The sequence below is a fragment of the Phoenix dactylifera genome, chromosome 17 (assembly GCF_051530095.1).
Source record: "Phoenix dactylifera cultivar Ajwa chromosome 17, Ajwa_hap1_PhDact_Kaust_v1.1, whole genome shotgun sequence".
In the NCBI taxonomy this organism is placed as follows: Eukaryota; Viridiplantae; Streptophyta; class Magnoliopsida; order Arecales; family Arecaceae; genus Phoenix; species Phoenix dactylifera.
Window position 1 is genome coordinate 18,798,040 of NC_143206.1, and position 19,931 is coordinate 18,817,970.

Here is a 19,931-nt window from a genome sequence, read left to right on the forward strand (position 1 = left end):
TCAGAGATGAACGGAAAGGATTTTTCTCTTTTTCAGATATCATAGGCTCACAACAGTGATCGCGTTTATGGGATACCGACGTGTCGACAGCTTCTGATCATGACCGTCAACGTTACACCGCACAAGTGTCGTAGTGCATACCAACAGCTGTGATTGAGAAGCTAGACACGTGGCAAAATAAGCACGATTTTTAGATGATTTTTTTATATCAATTATTACAGGAATATATGAAGTAACGAAGGTCGACAGCGATGACCGTTTGATTGGCGACTTCGAGCAGCCTTCCAACTTCGATTGCGAGTCTGCGACTAGGCGGCCAGAGGACTTAAATTTCTCCAATGTGATTAAATAGGTAGTTATCAGCATACCTTTCTTATCTGGTTGTAGTTTAATACTGAAAATTTTTACGTTGTGATGTATTCATAAATTCAATTGTTCGCTATGTTTTCACCTCCTTAGTATGGAGAGTTACTTTTTCAAACCTACGATAAATATCACCAAAATATAAAAATTGCTGCTTGAATGAAACGGAGTTAGAATTATGTCGATAAAAAATTATATATAACTAAAGCACGTGTGGGATAAATGACAATGATAATGAACAGAGTGTACTTATATCTTAACGTAGACAATTCTTGACAAAGTTTTGAATAATTTGTGTAAAATGCAAAAATAGCTTAATAGTTAAGAGAGTATTTTTTGAGAAATGCCTTTATAATATTGCAAAAGTAATAGCTTAGGGATTGTTAAGCTATTGTGTTTGTGATTTTGTTTTTCTAAAATTAGTGAAAAACACCGTAGAAAGATTGATGTCGATGATAGCATATATTATTTATTTTTATTTTCACATTGTTCCAAAACTAATAAATTTTTACAGTCAAAAGCTTTAAGAATTTTATAAATAGTTTTAAGAGAACAAAAATTTTATCATACACGTCTTAGTCAAATTCATTTTTTTTTTAATTTTTAATAAAAAATAGAAAATAAAAATACTACCAAACAAGAGTGATGCTAGTTGCTTTAGAGTAGCTGTTTTTTGTACCGCGAGATTTGTCCCTCGCTTATCCACTTGACACGCACTCGGCTGCAGCAAGTCCCTGCCGCAAGGCCATCTTGTTTCCATTTGTATGTGCGCACACGAGCGCACAGTCACCGTGCCTTGTGTTTGGTCAGCCACTCGGTGGTCGAAGGTGCAGCGCGGGAGCAATTTTCAAGTCGGATGGGTTGTAGTTTGACCATTAATTTGTTGTTTAGTGGATTAACGAATGCCACAAAACATAGCTTGAAAAATTCTTTTGTCATGAAAACATACTAGTCCTGATGCAATCCAAAAATAGAATGAAGGACTGCACGTGCTGAGCGATGGGCTTCCACAAAATAGCATTTTCATCAGACGTGTTTATCCTTTTCCTACTTTTTCTGGTATAAAATTTTGTTAATTAAGCAATTATTTTGTAATGAAGACACGGTGTTATATCCCCTAACTTGTCATTGCATATTATAGTTTGTTGACTGAGGTACCATATCAAGCAATCAACGTATATGTTCGTTTCTTTTCCATAAGAACAGGAGATTCTTCGTGGTGCAAGTTTTCCAAAATTAGGTGAGAACTCAACAGATGATCAAATGCGTTGCAATCAAAGGCCAAAGTACCCACGTTCAGACGATTCTTGATCTTCAGAAGCAAGATTGTTCCTCGAATCATGCAACCCTTCCTCCAGAACACGTGATCCCCGTTCTCTGCAACGTGAGCAACCGTAAGTTATATGGGAAGATGACAACAACGAATCTCAACTAACTGTGTAACGCTAGTCAGCAACACTTCATGTCCTTGAAGAGAGTTCAACTAGCGGCAACATAGTAAAATCAATGCATATGAGGTTTTTATTCACACAATAGAATGTATTCCAAAAATTTTGACTATATGTGCATTTAGTTATCAATGCATCACCGCATCTCTTCAACTTTAATAACAATAATGAGAATGAATGCACCTAGTTCCACATTGAATGATCAGAGATCATAGATTAGCTTTATGTAATTTCCAGGAAAGATAATATCAGCTTTAATAAGCTGACATTTAAGGGAAACTAACAACAGGTAAACAAGTGAAAAAGGATCGCAATTTAAGATATTATAAAATCCATCAAATCCTAGAATAATAGAAGAAAATGTTGATTCTTTGATCAATATGCTGCACAGGAAAAGATGTAACAGAAAAATATGAAGCTCTCTACAAGACGAAATTCGAAATCCATGACAATTCCCTAGAAAATTTGATGCTTCAGTGAGTTTTAGCCAGAAATGACCACGTTTTAAAATGGAACTAGAGCACAAGATTCCATTGTCACTATAATCTGTTTGATGGGATAATGCCAGGCCCATGCTATATTAAAAATGGGCATTATCATGCTTAGCTGAATAATCTTTCAAGTGTCAAACCATCTCCCTTAATCCTGACAATAACCTCATCCCAATATATTTGCATCCATTGAAATTGTCAGTTGGGTGGGATCCACGCATGCAACAGTAGCAGACTACTTGATAAACACAAAAAGATGAGAGCAGGAAAACAAAATATGCAAATGAAACACAATCTAACATCAAGTTCAGCCAAATAACAAGGGTCATCGGTGGGCTGCAGCATCAGACCGGCCTTCTCTACCAAACACAAAAACTCCATTAATGGGAAAGAAGGCTGATATTCAGGCAGCATTGCTCATAGAACTAAATGAAATCAGCACTTTTCATCCAGATAATCTAATGGTGTGATTCACAATAAAAAAGTTAAGACAAGAAGTTATAGATTAATGAATCATGTATAAAGTGGTGAGAGCTGACCTCCATCTAGATGCTTCAGAAGTATCAAAGCTGTGCATCAAGAACCTGTCCGAATGATCACCATGTTCTCCCCAAGGATTACAATTTTGGCACAGCAATTTGTCTAGACTTGAAGTGAAAACATCAATAACTGGCCTGCAAATACAAAGATAACCCTCTCCCATATTACATAACTGCAGAAACATGTTTGCTAACTGGAATATCAACAAGTTCTAATATTACACCCAGCAAGTTACAGCCGAAAAATAAGTAATTTGAAAGCAGAGGTAGAAATAAGTACCTGATGAATCCAGGAAAGAATGTCGATAATGCAAACTCATCACCAGGGGTGCCAGTAATATTAGATTCAGGAATTCTTTGAATGTACCGCAAGTAAAGCCAACCCCAATAAGTGCCGCAAAGCACAAATGGCGAATACCGCATTGCATCCAATGTGACAATGCTTATAGTAACGGACATAAGGATGAAGAGAGATGGTAGCCACTAAACAACATCCACAATATTGATAATGATGTCAATAAATGTTCAGCAGGTCAAGGGGTCTATCCAAATTAAAATAAAACTTATAAAACAAGGTTTTCTCAAACAAATCTGCCAATGTCAATTTTTTTGCACAAACCTCAGCTCTTATATTGAACCAACCAAGCACCTCAATACCTTGCTCAGGCACAATTTGCTTCACTGCTACTAGAAAGCCTGGTAGTACTCCATGAAATCCAGAAAGCGGAACATATCTGTAAAGCAGAGTATATAAAATAATGATGATCAGCCATTATTTTAAAGAGCTACTAGAGGATGTTAAAGGAGGACATAATAATGCCAGGCAAACTCAAACTATACCGCAAACTCATAACACAAAAAATTTCATTTTTTCCAAAAATTATTCAACATCTTTACATTATTAGATATTAAAATGAGCTTCCATAGTTATCTAAATTTTTAAATTCAACTGAATTAACAATATTATTAGGCATATTTCACAAAAATAGCCAACATGAAAAGTGTTTTCCTTTCTTTCTTTTTACAAATGAAAAGTGTAGGTTTGGCGACACAGAGATTGTAGTAGAAGAGGCTAGACTATGTGATAGATAAGTTTCTATTTGTGCCAAAATCAGGGTGTTGCAATGGAAATTAAATACACGATATTAGGATTTGAAAGGTGTTACCCTGATTGTTAGATTCACTTTACCATATATAAGTACTGAAACATAAAAGTGTGCATGGGTTAGAATTGGTATCTAACACTGCCATTATGGCCATGGAGTAAATCAATGATGCAGCTTCATAAATAAATCACTCACAAGAAATGTAAAAAGATTTTTTTAGATGGTTAGAAGCTATGATGGAGAAAGATGCAAAAAAAAGGGATTATATAGAAATATGTAAACAATATCAGCACATGTTGAAATATTACATCAAATTATATCAATGGTTGAAGAACCTCCATGCACAAACAGATACAAGACATAGAATAACTATCATGCATGCACATGGTTTGCTACAACGATAAAAAAGATCAAGCTAATTAACATAATAAATGTTTGTTCCAAGAAATTTAACAAAACAAGTAAGAAAGTGCTCACAGAAATGTCTCTCTCCTTGTTATATGGTAAAAAGCAACAGCAGTGACATAGACCCCAATTAAAGTGGTTGTGTTTACAAAGATAATGAATTTCAGGAATTCTCTTGATGTCCAAATGGGCTCCAGAAACTTCCCGAAAACAAGAAGGCCAAATATGCTCGACATCAACTGCAAAGTGCACACAAAAAGTTTTTGCAATTTATCTTACCTATATACTGGCTCTGGCGATTGATAAAGAACAGTGTAGGCACCAAGAACAAAGATATGACAAGGACAACTGTAATATACTGCTAACAGTATTACTAGAGAATAAATTAATAGGTGGAAGAAGAAAAAGAAATAGAAAGGATACAACGGGTTAAATTTGAACAGCATTGATGCAGGCAAGCTACCAGTGTTGTGCGCTGACGATCCGGGTAACCATTTTTCTTACAAACAGGAGCCAGACTGGAGGAGGAGGAGGAGGGGGGGGGGGGGGGGGGGGGGGGGTGTTGGGGGGCGGAGATTCTAATGCATCAATCAAGAATCAAGCAACAGCAAGGAAAATAGTATAACCAGAAGAAACTCTCTGATCATCCTTGTGAATAAGCTTATTTATAATAGAGAAGCAATTTTAAAATCTTTCCACAAGATGCAAGCTTTAAAGCAACCAAGACAGAACAGAACTTTCATTAGAGCATGATATTACTAAGAAAAATTTGCTCCATCAAGTTTTCAATTTATCAGGCGCCTCTTTAAAGAAAATACTTCTACCGTGAGCAGATGAATCATATCATCAAGAAAAGGACCTTCAAATGATGCTGATGCCGCCAAATTTTACCAACATCATAACCATCAAATTCATACTTGTTCACAATCAAGAAGGGGGAATAATATAGACAGTACCCCAAATATCGACTGTTCTAAGTACCCTGCAGTAATGATGTTCCACACGAAAGGAAAGGTACTGCATCAAATCAAAAATCAACGTATCAGATAGTTCGCAGAAGAATTCCCCCCCCCCCCCCCCCCCCAAAGAAAATAACCAACCTCCCACTAAAATTCAACAATCTAAAGGCAGGCATATTGGTGTATTTTTTTTTCAGACCAAATTAATAAAAGAAAACCGATCGTACTTGGCAGGAACTAGAGCCAGGTAATTCAAAGTCCACGGAAAGATTAGGGTCAGAAGGTATCCAAGAAACAGAACTCCGGATAGTACTTTGGAGAGCCTGGTGAATCCACCCGTAAACACCTGGTGATAAGGGATTTAAAAAAAGAAAAAATCAAGAAACAACAATAGAATCGTAAAGAACTCAAGGCAGATAAAAGAAGAGTGGGGAGGGCTTACAACGGACAGAGACATGGCGATCGACGGAGCTTCTTGAGTTGAAGAGAGGGAGAGATCGGAAGAAGGGTCCATGGGGAGAGAGGGCGAGACAGCGATCGAGCGAACGGGCGAGACAGCGATCGAGCGAACGAGCGAGAGGGGCCAAGAAAGAAAAAGAGAAGCGGGAAGAGACGTAGAAGGAAGAGAGGGAGTGAGTGTAAGGGTATTAAAGGGTTTTTGTTCGCTGGAGACGGTACCCGCATTTATGAGCAGCGATTTCGGTGGCCCAAACCGGAACCAAAAGCCCGTCGGTGCGCTCTTCTAGTAAATGGGGCGTAGAATAAGGGTGACCTGGTCATTTAACGCCTGGTTTCCGCATAGATCGGGATCTCTCGAACAAAAATCATATGGGGTGGGCGGAGGACCAAAAATCAAATAATAATAATAAAAACAAGTGCTTACTATTTTATTATACATATATATTTTTAATATATATCTTAAAAAATAAGAATTATATATTTTTTTAATAAAACCGTCAGTTTTAAAATTATAAATAATAAAAAAAATTGCAATACATACTATACCACTAAGTAATACATACCAAGCAAATTAGTTACTTAACAAGTCAATATATATATTTAGGTAAATCGATATATAATTTTTAAAACATAGTGTTCCCAAGTACACAGTATACGATCAGATGATATACACTTAATAAATTAGTCATCTAACAACCCAATAGACACTCTCAAATAAATTAATACATAATTTTCAGAATACACTCTCAAACAAATTAATACATTATTTTTAGAATATCATATTCACCAATATATACTAGATAGCGATAAACACTTGTCGACTTTGTGATACAAATTGCAAACTTATCTGATGTATACCTAGCAGTGATACAATACACACATTCAGATAAATTGATATACAATTTTCATAATATATTTTTTATTAGTATACACTACATGATTAGATGATATATACTAAGCAATTAATCATCTCACATATATTATTTTAACAATTACGGGATTAACGGACTCCATTAGTAGCACATGTCTTATTCTTATTTGACTTTTAAATTTTATCTTTAATTTAAATACTAGAAAAGATATGGAAAAATAAGAATCCTGCCTTATAAAATATTCTATAATGCCTATAATGCCTGCCTCGTATGATTTTTGTTCTAATCTCTGACCTGCTCGCTCAGGATGCATGCACATAAATCTCCATGCAGGCACTTGCATTCCGTCTCCCTCCGTCACATACAATCTCAATAAATTTCAGAGGGCCTTGCTCATCTTCACCGCAAAAGGAAAATCTTGGTAAGCTTTTTTGCATGATATACTTTGTCATGGGATCATGTTCTCTTGATTTAAGTGACGGAGTCACTGAACCATTTTGTTTTATGTACCCTTATTGGGCATAATGCCAAAAAGCATTAAAGATGGACACTAAATGTCCATCTTTTTCAATGTTGGAAAAGGTGAGGATATAGCTTCTCACACTATCAAGTTGCAATGTTTACCGTTGTAACTAGTTGAAAAATCCAAAATCGCTCAATGCGATTCATATCTCAGATCACTCCCAAGCCATGGGTTTCAATCGACTGCCATAGCAGATGAAAAATAAGAAATGGTTCGTTTCATGGGCCATGTACAATAAGGGATAATAAGGGTTTCCATGTTACTCCTTTTTTTTTTTTGAAAAAAATATTTTCACTAGTATTTGAAGAGTTTGAACCCCTCAAACTGCAGCTCGTGCAGGCGTCATCGCAAGTAGGTCTTTCCCATGGCCAGGGAAGTCTGAAAAACCATAATAGTAAAGAATGCAAGTAAACCTAACCAACATGGAAGGCAAATCCTATTTCGTTTGCAAGAATTTTGATACAATCAGTACAGCAATGATGACCAATGAAAGCTCCTGTTCTTGTTGGTTTATTCATCTGACATCATCTTGAGAAACAACTCTGCCGGCTGCTTCCATGACCGAGGGTGCTTTCTTTTAAATTTAACAAGCGCTTGGCATCCTTGTGATATCTCAACATGGGCATGCATGCAAGATGTGTGAAGCATATAGCAAATCAGGTAACCATGCTACTCGAACATGCTCTTGGTTTGAATTCATGCTCTTTTTAGTTTGAATTCAACTTGCAACAATTTATTCTGCAATCAGTTCCAACCTGTAAGACCATAAAATTAAGGCCTTTCCGCGAAGTTGATCACCCAGGGGTGTTATTCATATAATGCCTACAATATCATAAGATTAATCCGAGTCCAATGACAGCTGAATTATTGAACAACCCACTCGAATATAATATTACTACGTAATCTAGTGGTTTGGACTTCAGAAATGAGAATAGGGCAAGCCCCTGCGACTAAGACATCTGCAACCCATTTCTTCCAACACAAGTTCCTATGGTGGCCTTTTAATTTGTTGCTCTTATGTAAGAAGGATGGTATATTTGACACAACAATGTGGTCCAGCATCCCCCAAAAATAAACCCGGAGACCAGATGCAACATAAAATAGAGAGTAAATAACATCACATTTATAACTACTAAAGTGTGACGAGGTGAGAATTGCTAAATCATTGGCAAAGACAAAGTTGGGTTTCATCTAATTATAACATCATTTTTTCGTTCATCAGATGACATGGAATGCAGATATTTCTATAAGATGTGGTGCATGACCGACCTTCAACTGAACACTCCTTGTTTACAGCTAACCTCAATGGCCGCAGATGGAATAAAGTGGTTGTTACTTCAGAAGATCTACCAGGAGCCAGAGTAAACAACAGCTGGATATTGAGGTTAGCTGTAAACAGGAAGTGTTCAGTTGTAACATATGCCCACAGACCAATTAAATCAACTACAATAATGCATCTGGAAACTTGTAGATTGCAGTTTTTTAACATAAATACACGCATGCACAGGATTGAAGAGGTATTTCAAGTATGTGCTACTATAATTTGCAAGGCACAAATAACAAAATAACATAGCATTATGTTGCTTAAGGATTATTTTATCAAGTTCTGTTAATCAAGTGCAGGGGCCTTCAATACTTACTAGATGGAGAGAAAATTATAATGATCTTTGTTATATGGATATCATAGTTTCTATGCTACAAGAGGAGAATAAGTTGGCAACTTTCCTTATCAATTAAGGGTTTTAAGCAATTCTTCTCTCTTTTTCTTCTTTTTTTTCCCGAAAAATATGCTTATACCTACATCAATACAGTATTCACTGCATTTTATATTTTTGTTTCTATGCTATCAACATTTTAACGAAAAGGGAAAAATGATTGGGAAACTTCATTATTTCTTATAACTAATCAAAATCAATGGCTGCAGATAGAGTCATACCTCTTTTAACTTCTTAAAGAACTCATACCTCTTTTACCTTCAAAAAGAACATCTCTCGAGCACTCTGATACATCAGCTGATTTGCTTATCTCTTCTCTTTGCTTTTCCTACAATCCATGGAAGTTAGTTTCACAGGTAGTTTCCTCTAAACAATAAAGGAATGAAGGAACTTCCACATCATTTCTACAAGTCAAAGCAGTTAAAATTGCAGCGAACACTGGGTGGCTGTAAATATCTTTATCAGAGAGTTTCATGACTGACTTAGATGGAACAGTCATAGTTTCCCGATTCAGCTTAGGATTAAGCCATTTGACTTCAAAAGTGCATCTGCAGTGTACCTGATTTGAATGTTACACTCTGTATGTCTGCAGATGACACAGATCAAATGTACAAACAAATTGGCATGGAGTAAGCATTTATATAATGAACAGAAAAAATACAATAGGAAGAGAACTTGGACAAGGAAAATGTGAAGTTCTATCCTTATCTTTTCTTTAGATCATGTTATCTGAAAGGCCAAGAGACTATGTACAAAAAATTCCAGCATTCAGTTTCCTTGTAGAAACAATAGAGTTCAAGTTAATGGTTAATACGATTTTTTTTAAAAAAAAAATCCTTGAATGGCTATGCTAAGATTCATTTCCACTCTCAGAGAACACAATAACCTTCTTAAGCACAAAAAAGGTCAAGGTTCGTGCACCCTAGAACAGCCAGAGTTTGCAAAAAGTACACACTTGGACCAGGCATGGTGGACTGCTGAACCCCTGAGTTTGGCATATCTGGAAAAACTGAATCTAACATAATAACATTATGAAAAAAATAATAATAGAGAGTCATCAAAAAGCATTTTGCATTTTACAATCTTTAAAATACAAACAAGGGATATTAACATGCACAACCATTTGTGAACCAACAAACCAGTAACTTGTAAGAAACTGATTAACAATGTCTAATTGAACTGGAAGCCCTATCATCCATTGACTTCAATTTTTTCTTGGGCGCTACTTCAAAGTTCTAGTTCACTCTGTCTGGAGGGTCCAGACATCCGAGATCGATTAAAGGCTTAATGCGTAGAGGAAGAAGTACTAGGAGAATGGCTGCTACTGGAGAAAACCCTGCATCATTATTGCAATGGTGCTGCAGTTAGTTTACTTTTCAAATTTCAACTAAGCACTTCTTGATCTCATACTGCCCAACTACACGGACAGTTGCTTCATCCAAGCAAGCTGCCTCACGACACATGTTTTTTATGACAATGTATATGACTTTTCCTATATTATCTTTGTGAAGCTAACCTTAGAAAAACCACATCTCATTTTCCACTTTTTGTCCAAAATATGGCCAACAATTTCATGCATCACAGCATTAAACATAAACATTCAACTACTTTAATGTGTTTACAGCACCATTTGACGATATTTTTAGAAATTACAAGAGAACAAGTCTTAATTTCATTTTGGTTTGTATTAGGCATGTTGAGAGTTCTAATATCAGGTATCAATTCAGATGCAACGCGGGAGTTTTAGTGGTCAAAATGGAAGGGATTCAAGGGACCATGGCCATAAGAGTCATTTTATTTTGGACTTGAAATACTCGAGTGCTTCATCGAAAACATTACATACTGGTTGAAGTCTAGAATAACAAGTGGAAAAATATAATATCCTAAATAGAATTGGATAAATATTTGGCATAAGCAAACTTAAGAGTCATTTTATTTTGGACTTGAAATACTCGAGTGCTTCATCAAAAACATTACATACTGGTTGAAGTCTAGAATAACAAGTGGAAAAATATAATATCCTAAATAGAATTGGACGAATATTTGGCATAAGCAAACTTAAATAAATGAAGCAAATGGGAATTTCTCTCTCGACTAAGTAAAATAGGCTATTTGGCTCCATTCCCCAGCTGCAAAATGGGCATGTAAGAAAACCAAAGAGAACTACCAGAAACATAAATAGAACATTTCACATGTTTCTTCCTTCTCTTTAAATTTGCCGTCACAGAGGTCTACAAAAATGGAAATATTTGGTAGAAAATAAGTACCTTCTCTATAACAGCATCAAAGAACAAGCTCGTTGTTTGCATGCTAAGGCATCTTCTCTATTGAATATAGTATCTTCTTGATTGCAACTTTCAAATTGCACGACAATAAAAGAAGTTGCATCATTGGAACTGCACAGTAATAATCATGATTTAAAATTCTAAATAAAAGTCAAGAAAGAAATAATTAGAAATAATAGTAACTTCAAGGGGAAAAAAATCATATTACATTTCACTCGCTGGTTACATCATACCTACACAAGCAGATGTACATATGCAAGTCTACATGTGCATACACAAGTTTATAATCTGTTTAAAATCACCAAATGCAGTTGCCAATTCGTTTATGCAGAGTATGATATCACCATATACAGTCTTAGGCAGGCAGGGATGTAAATATCTGTACGGGTGTGTGCATGTGCATGTGATAAGATGAGTTTAAGATTCAGATCAATGCCATTCTATGTATACCATGGAACATCTAAAACTATTCAATTTAAATAGACAACCAAGAAGTCAAAACTAGATAGATAGCACATATAATTAAAGCCTTCATATATTCTCAATCTGGGTGTGGAATTAATCATACTAGATGAAACTCATTAAAAAGAGAAAAACCTGGCTTTGCTAATACTTTCATCTTTTTTCCCCTCAATGGCATATCAAATACAGCAATTCCAAAGTTCTCAAATTTTTACAACACTTGCAGCTTAAGTAAAACATCCTTGAATGATTTCAACTAGAGTCTCAATAACTTCTTATATGAGAGAAATAGGACCCATATGAAACCAGAGGTTATTAAGTGCATAGGAAAAGTTCATTTTAATTTGGCACTTTGGATTTTGAACTGAATGTGATTCCTTATATGAAATCTTGCCTTCTCCGGTCGCATGAACTTAGGTTGTGAAACCAATTTGGAAGGTCTCATTGCAAGTTTCTTTCTTGACCAAAATTGCATTTCCCAGGAACTTAGTACTGATACAAGGGACTGGCATCATGTTGAGAGCCAATGGTGCTGAAACTTCATTGGACCATATGTTAATACATAACAATAATTTCATGTGAATAAGATAGTTTGTAGAGGGAACTGTACAATTTCTCCACAGTTATTATGCCAATGTTCAATACGATAGCATATCCTGCATGCACATTCAGATATTAGATGATCAAGGTTCCCTACGTTAATGTACACAAAAAATTCTGAAACCATTGCTTACGGATACACATTATGATACCACTTCCCTTTGTTCCCACCACAGTCAATACAGTAGCATGTCTTGCATGAACATTAAGATATTACATAGGCAATGTCCGTTACCTTAGCGTGAACAAAAGATTATAAAGCACATTGTTGGTTTTGAGCATACCAAAACATTGTTGGGTTAGAGAGTTAGACATTGGAAGTCGATATGATGAAAAAAACCACCAATGCCTAATTGTATGACCAGAAAGAAAGATGCGAATCGAAGTTAGGTTTCAACTGTAGACATTTCCCTACAAGCCCACAACACTGATAACGTAAACTATATTAGCACACCGAAAGAGAAAGTACTCATAGATACACAATTTTGCATTGGAAGAAAGCATAACAGCTAATCATGCCTACCATGAACTGAACTTTTCTACTCTATGAGCGGCTTCTATTACATAAATTTAGGTCTCAGCAGACACACCCAAGAACTGGCAACCCCTATCGGGGAAATATTTTATATCTTGACGCCTGGAAATATCCCTAGACACCAACATTTCAAGTTTGCACAGATAAAATAAGGACCCCGATCACAACGCTCGATCTAATCTATCATACGTGAAGGGTAACCCATTAAGATGGAAGCACTTCTAACAGGAGCAAAGTCATTTGGAATTCTGAATCGCCCATCAGCGAGTATACTCGAAATCAAACCGAAATCCCAATGGCCAATCCCGAAATTTGGAGACTAGGAAAGAGAGGACCTCGAGGAGACGCGGCAAGGATGCCAAGTGCCGTCCTCCTTGAGCATCGCCTCGAGCTCCATGGACTCTCCCGACGTCGCAGCCATAGGAGCTCTCAGCTCATCAAACCCTACAGAGAGAGAGAGGAAGAGATGGGGAGTCTTCGGCTCCTCCCCGAGCGAAGGGAGGAGGCACCTCGGGGTCTGAACTCTCTAATGGTGCGGAAAAGAGGGGGGGGGGGGGAGAGAGAGCGCTCGGCCTGTCGTCCGGTGGTCCGGCGGTCCGGCAGGTCAACGTTTCACGATGGGCTACTGTTCATTGTACGGTCTGGATTGATGGAAAGAAAGCAATGCTGGGCCGGTGGGTGAGGAGCATCCTTCTTATGTTGGACTTCCGGTTTACCGCCATCGAGCAAAGAGTGCTTTAATACGGCCAAACACTGGGATAAACTGACTGCGGTACACCACAAAAATATAGAGTTGATATACAAATCAGGAAAAACTACCGTCAGATCTCGATCTTACGTTCATCATAATCCTTCGAATGTGGACGGCTGGGAGCCCTTTCAGACCTATCGGGTCGAGAGTTGGGTCGAGTTCCTGGACCTGGCTCAGTTGTTTGTTCGGACCCAATTTGGTTTGGTTCTGTTGATCTGACTTCCGAACAACACGAACCTGACTCATGAACAAGTGACTCCAATTCTGAGTCTGGACTTGGAGATTAACACGTCGTTCAAGTTTTTGGTCGAGATCAAGTCCTTTTTGCACAATTGGAGACCCATTGATTACCAAAACAAGCAATGGGTTTTCATCGGGGCATGATGCCACTGGCATGGGGATCCATGCTTGACAAAATGATGCAGAGAAAAATGATCACCTGCCCATAATTGAACTTCAATGTTTGTCATGAATGATATCCTGCTCCAGTGGAAACTCTCTGTATGGTAGACATATATCATACCTCTATTAGCTTGTTCTAGATACCTAAAATTAAAGTCATCCACCTCCTTCACACTATAGTAAGTAAGAGTGGCTTTAGAAACAAAAATTTCCATCAGAGAAAGAACGAGACAGATGGATGCATATTACGATTTTTCAAATCCAGATTTTCTCAAATACATTGCGTAAAAATTGATTTTAGAATCCTTGATTGCTAAGGGAAGGGTGGTTAGCATGGAGACAAGCCTCAAATATGAAAAAAAAATATGATAGGCTTGACGAAGAAATCTAGTAGTTGGCGACGTAAGTTTTACTCATGCATAATTATATATATTTTCATTAGTAAGGTACCAAATCATGGATGTGGAGCTCATAGCAAGGACATCCATGTCAGCAAGAAATTCCATCTAACTAGATGTTTTGACGAACTCCCTACCCCATGCAAGCCCATCCAACTAGGCATGGGAGCTAATAAATAAAAATAGCATCGGTCGGTACCTACAAGTGTATGATTTGTGAGATTCAATTACTTGCATGAGTTGTGACACTGTGAAATTCATGCACAAGGGACCATTCAATCCACTCTATAGCCCACCGAAGGGTGCATGGATGCAGGCTTACATTACTTGCGATGTCAACCACATCCTCATGAAATTAAATACCATCCAGCAACTAGAATCATGCATAATGTCCCTCTAATCCAACATAACGCAACTCGCCGACTTAGGCATTCCTTATCTCATTATCATCCAAGCCCATCAAGCTGCTACATGGAAAGGGCATTCCATTGGAAACTTAATTGCTGCTGGTCTTAAGAAACTGCTTGATAGACTTGAGCACACTTATCCACCGTCCAGACATGGGAGGATCTTAGATGTTATGTCTAGCTGTAGCCAAAGAAATAGCCAATATTTATAATATCGGCATCTGCAAGCATTAAACGGTCAAGTTTGAATCCTCTGCGATGCATGTTTTACACTGTCGCATTAGCATACCAAATATGACTGCATGTCGGCATGTCATGCATGATATATTGTGAGATATTTTGGAGATGTGCGATTTTTTTTTTTAATCTAAATATGTAGCAAAATATGCTGAGAACGAGTGTGGATTGTGTGACAGCATCTTATTCGAGGGGCAGGTAGGGACTCGCCTGGCGCCTGATCGTCTCCATTTTCACGTGATTGTAGATATGGTGTCTCGGTACGGCACACTACTTAAAGCTGAAGAACAACTAAGAAATTCAGGGGCAAGGGAGGGAGTTTATTGATATGGAGACGGTGGGAGCCAGCGTTCTCAGTTTAGTTAGCGTCCGAGTCAGTATGACTCGGTCGATCACTACGAGTATACATACGCTAGCTTCTACAGAAACTTACAAGTCAGCGGCCGGCACGCGATACGATATCAGAAATGGAAGGGAGAGCCGGTGATGATGTAGGAGGCGACGCGGAAGGCGGAAAGGAGAGTAGAGAGTGCGAGGAAGGCGAACCCAGCGAAGCCCAACCCCACCGAGATGTACGACTGCAAGCAGAAACCGCCGCTCTCCGCCGCCCACGCACCCGCCTTCCCCCGCGCCTCCGTCAGCCCCGACGCCTCCGCGGACAGCAGAATGTACGCGAACACCTAATAACCACACCAATTCCACATGCATGAAAAGAAGAAGAAAGGAGAAGAACATCATCTCTTTGGAGGGGGAGAGAAAGAGCTAGTGTTATAGGTATCGAAAATGGGAATAAAGAGTGTTCGCCCACCCACCTGGTCGTGACTGAAGTCGAACCAGAGCTGCAGCGACTCGGGGAGCAGGGTGGCGCCTTTCAGGATCTCCCAGATGGAAGCTCCCATCTCGAACAAGGAATACAGGGCCACGATCCCATTCGCCGCGAACACGAACCTGCGAGAATTAGCGGACCTGATCAGCTAGCTTACATATTATTCGAGAGTCAGCGAACGAAAGAGAGATGGAAGTAAGGAGAGGGCGGAGGAGAACTACGTACCTGAAGGGGTGGAAGTGGAGCCAGGAAGGGGAGGTGGGGGAGCGGGAGGAGTCGGCGGACATGAAGACGGCGGCGGCGAGGGAGAAGCAGAAGGCGGCGAGGCGCAGGAGGAGGATAAGCGCGTTCAGCCGGCGGATCTTGTGCTCCGCGACGGCGGAATGGAAGTGGCGGTGCGGTGGTCCGCCGGCCCCAGCGGGGAAGGGGGCGTCCCCGTTCCGGAGAGGGGATGGCATCGTTGGAGGAAGAGGAGGGCGAGGGAGCAGCAAAGAGCGGAAGAAGTCATGAGAGAAGGGAGGAGAAATAGGGGAGTGATGAGAGAGGATTGATAGGTAGTTAATGGAATCACGAGCGGGGGATGAGGTTAGGGGTTGTGTGGATAGAAGTAGGGGGAAGAGGGGAAAAGGAGAGGGAAGGGAATGGATAGCAAAGAACCGGCTTTCGCTTTTACGGGTTTTATTCCTCTCTCTGGTTCTTGGGTGATGGAAGAGGGGTTTTAGGTTCTTCTAGGACCCAGGCGTCCTCATAAAGCACACGGTTTAGGAGAGCAGAGCGACCTTTGGGAGGCGGATTAGGACGCCCAAGATTCTAATTACTTCGAAGTTTTATTTATTATATTTCATCAACATTATTAGTATTGTTATTATTTGGATGTAGGAGGATGGAAAAGGGACTTGAATCAACTCTAATACATCCGCCTAAATACTCTACCAACCTGATAAACTTTCCTTTTTTTTAATTTAAAAAAAAGGAAGGGAGAAGAACCTCAGAAGAAAAATACTGCAACTAAGTTCTAAGCAAAGCAAAACTCAAAACAGTCCACCAAGAGAATAACAGGGCCAGCAGTTGAGGCATGGGATACTTAATACCAAAATGGGAATCACCATAAACACGCAGATTAGCTGAGTATTATGCCACCTAATTGCCCTGTCAATCTATACGAGATGCATGAAACTAAGCCCCAGGGACATGAGATATGGCAGGTACACTGCAACAGATGACAACGGCTAAGACTACAAGGAACAGGTCCAGTCACCTAGCTAATAACAATAACACCTCTGGATCTGTATCCTAGCTAGCTAGAGGCGTGGAAATCAAAGAAAATTATACATGAAGACCTAATCAAGGAGAAAAAATGGATTCCCTTCAAACCTGCTTAATTCAAACCTCTCAAAATATTAAGAAAATATAAGAGAATCACAGAAGTAGAGTTCAGGATCTCCTTTTCTTTCATCAATTCATAATACAACTGATTGCAAACCTTCTACTTATGCTAGTGAGATCTATCCTTACAAAATGAGGATAGATTTCTCTTAGTTAGAAAATATTACAACTTTTATAAATTAACTATAGCTAGAAAAAAATTATCATGAAAAGCTCCAATACTTTTATAGCTGGATTTCCAATTCTACATTAACTTTATCTTTAGCAACTTTGTCTAATTATTTCTACATTGGGAAATTTGAAAGTTTTGACATGCAGCTACGTTTCGGATATGATGGATCTTGATCTTAGATTCTATCCAAACCAACCAAGCTACTCGACATGGCCACACACATTACTTAGTAAGAATCCAGCACTAATGAAACTCTTTTTCATAGACTTCTTTTAGTTCATTTAGTACATCCCTTGCCTTGCTTTGCTTCTCTAAAATAAAAAATAGATATACAGAATGGAGGACAAAAGTGGAGGTGATTACTTGGTACAATGTCACTCTGGAGGAGAATCATGGATGGTTAAGATAAATTTCACTTAAGCTTCTACATTTTCTATGGCTACTCTCCTTTAATGTTGGCTTCACCAGTTAGAAAGATGAACAGAATGGAAATGCGTTTGCAAGGCATCAATGACGGAGACACACCAATCGATAGAACACGGATAATATCATCAGAACAGTAGGATATGTCTCCGTCTATGTTATAAAACTCACATTTGGTCCAATCTCAGACCTGAACAAAGGGCAAGATTAGAAACACAAGCGACTAGAATCCAACCATCGTATGCATTGCACAACTGGTAGAGGGATTATAATCACAAATCACAACCAATTTTCCATCCATATCTCATCATCCCAAACCTGTCTAGTAGTTACATAAAAGAAATTTTGCCATGAATGACACATGTCTCGCGCGTGAGTTGTAAAGCAAATCCTACGGTTCCGTAACTCTGATGCCTTACCCTTTTTTTACATAACTTACCTTAAGACTTTAAACAAGAGATGAGATGAAAGGATATATATGACCATTGATAGGATCTGCTCGACTTTTAACAGGGCGTGAATGCATCATCATTCGGCGGCATAGATGTTGAAGCTGGCTTGGCCCCATAAAGATACATACACAAAGGCCAGCGGAGACCACCACGGAGTGCGCAAAGCCGAAAAGAAGTCCACTCTTTTAGCAGACGTTGAGGCTAGTGAGATGGTATGGCGTGCATGGCCGCCACCCCTCTACGTCAAAGACGTCGCCAAGTCGGTGGCCTTCTACTCCAACGCGTTCGATCGGCTACAGCGTCCGTCGCCTTGACGAGTTCCACAAGTCCATCCACCTCTCCCTTAATTTCTTCTTTCTTCTGTTCTAAAAATTCTTTAGATGGGGCGAGTTGGATAGCGGACGGACGACGATCGCCTTCACGCTGGTGCACCAGAGGGAGCGGTCCAGACTCCAGCCGCGGGATGGGAGAGGGGCGCCGTGGAGCTCTCCTTCCCTTACGCCGACGTAGACGCGGCCTACAAAAGGGAGGTGCAGAACGGTGCCATTCCGGTGAGCCGGCCCGCCCGAAGACAAAGTCCGGGGGCAGAAGGTCGGCTGTGTTCGGGACATCGACGGCATCGTCGTGCGCCTGGGAAGCTATGCGGTGGAGACGCGTCCATGAATAACTTCTCTCGCCGAGCTCACCACCGTTTTGTATGATACCCTTCAAATCAAATGGATGTTATGATCTTTCAGATTCGAACTAATGGAGGTCCACTGGCATTCCATTCACCAGTAATTTGTAAGGACATTAAACAAGCTTTGAATATTTATTAAATTGCACCGTTTTCTTTTTCTTTTTTTATTTCAAGTAAACTTAAGATCCTATGAGATTCATACCTTCTACTTTGGTGGTCCGCCCATCAACCTTCTTGGGACAAAAGTTTGATCGAGCAATATCCATCAGGACAAGCCCTATGTACATACTTGCGATGATTAGCATCTTATGAGGTCCGCAAGATCATTATGATCTCATGGATTCTAGAACAATACGTAACATATTACAGATAGAGCAGATAGGGCGACTTGGATTGCTCCAAACCTTTAACAATCTCGGATGACACTGCGTTTCTACATCCGTATCTGGTCCATAATTTACGGAAGCTGAGGAGTAATCCCCATATAAATCGGGGACTAGACCTGACACTAGGAGTCAAGGTCAAATCGCAGAGAGGTTCATCAGTTGGAAGTTCCGTCTGATACATAGCGGCACCGGCCGGCAGACAAGGAATTCAGGGCATAAAGAAGAATTCCGATCTAGACTTAATTCTAACGTTCTGAAAAAATTGCAAAAGGAAAATCTCGCAATTAAAAGGAGGAAAGTAAATTCTCCGCAAGTGAAAGGGATAATGATGAAATTAAGAAATTAATGGAGGAAAAATAATGGTTCGACGTTCGAACAAATATAAGGAGGAAGTAATAATGTTTGATATACTAAGCATCCACTCTTCACTCTTCAGAGATGGAGACGGTGTGCGTCCATGAATGCATACTTGCATTCTTAAAAAAAACATTAAATTAAAAGGCGAACCGCATTTCTTAACCTAACAACACCATCAAGTGCGCAAATTTTCTAATCCACTACTAAAACAGGGTTGGCTTCATGAGTGGGGAAAATATTCTCCATAGATAAAAGGAAACGATGAAACCAGAAAACTTACGAGTGACACCAGG

At 39.1% G+C, this 19,931-nt stretch overlaps 2 protein-coding genes across 12 annotated transcripts; both read right to left on the reverse strand.

Annotated features, from left to right (window-relative positions):
• Window positions 1–379: 379 nt before the first annotated feature.
• LOC113460989 (rhomboid-like protein 19) lies at window positions 380–15,403 on the reverse strand. Of its 10 annotated transcripts, XM_088713721.2 has the most exons (11): window positions 13,098–13,349; window positions 11,148–11,276; window positions 9,130–9,208; window positions 5,754–7,920; window positions 5,539–5,657; window positions 5,309–5,369; window positions 4,425–4,591; window positions 3,461–3,575; window positions 3,122–3,324; window positions 2,842–2,976; window positions 510–1,740 (listed from the first exon to the last, which is right to left on the reverse strand). In XM_088713721.2, the coding sequence occupies exons 4-11, from the start codon at window positions 5,823–5,825 to the stop codon at window positions 1,638–1,640; spliced, it is 975 nt and encodes a 324-aa protein (XP_088569847.2). In that variant the 5' UTR covers window positions 5,826–7,920; window positions 9,130–9,208; window positions 11,148–11,276; window positions 13,098–13,349; the 3' UTR covers window positions 510–1,637. The 10 variants fall into 10 exon arrangements, with proteins under 10 accessions (XP_088569848.2, XP_088569847.2, XP_088569845.2 ...); XM_088713722.2 differs by adding an exon at window positions 380–482 and having other exon boundaries at window positions 1,658–1,740; window positions 5,754–11,276; XM_088713719.2 differs by lacking the exon at window positions 13,098–13,349 and adding an exon at window positions 15,391–15,403 and having other exon boundaries at window positions 5,754–9,466.
• On the reverse strand, window positions 15,257–19,822 carry LOC103723022 (CASP-like protein 4C1). Of its 2 annotated transcripts, none has more exons than XM_089928312.1 (3): window positions 16,009–19,822; window positions 15,770–15,905; window positions 15,257–15,637 (listed from the first exon to the last, which is right to left on the reverse strand). In XM_089928312.1, the coding sequence occupies exons 1-3, from the start codon at window positions 16,239–16,241 to the stop codon at window positions 15,419–15,421; spliced, it is 588 nt and encodes a 195-aa protein (XP_089784438.1). In that variant the 5' UTR covers window positions 16,242–19,822; the 3' UTR covers window positions 15,257–15,418. The 2 variants fall into 2 exon arrangements, with proteins under 2 accessions (XP_089784438.1, XP_089784437.1); XM_089928311.1 differs by having other exon boundaries at window positions 15,770–15,923.
• Between the last annotated feature and the right edge of the window lie 109 nt (window positions 19,823–19,931).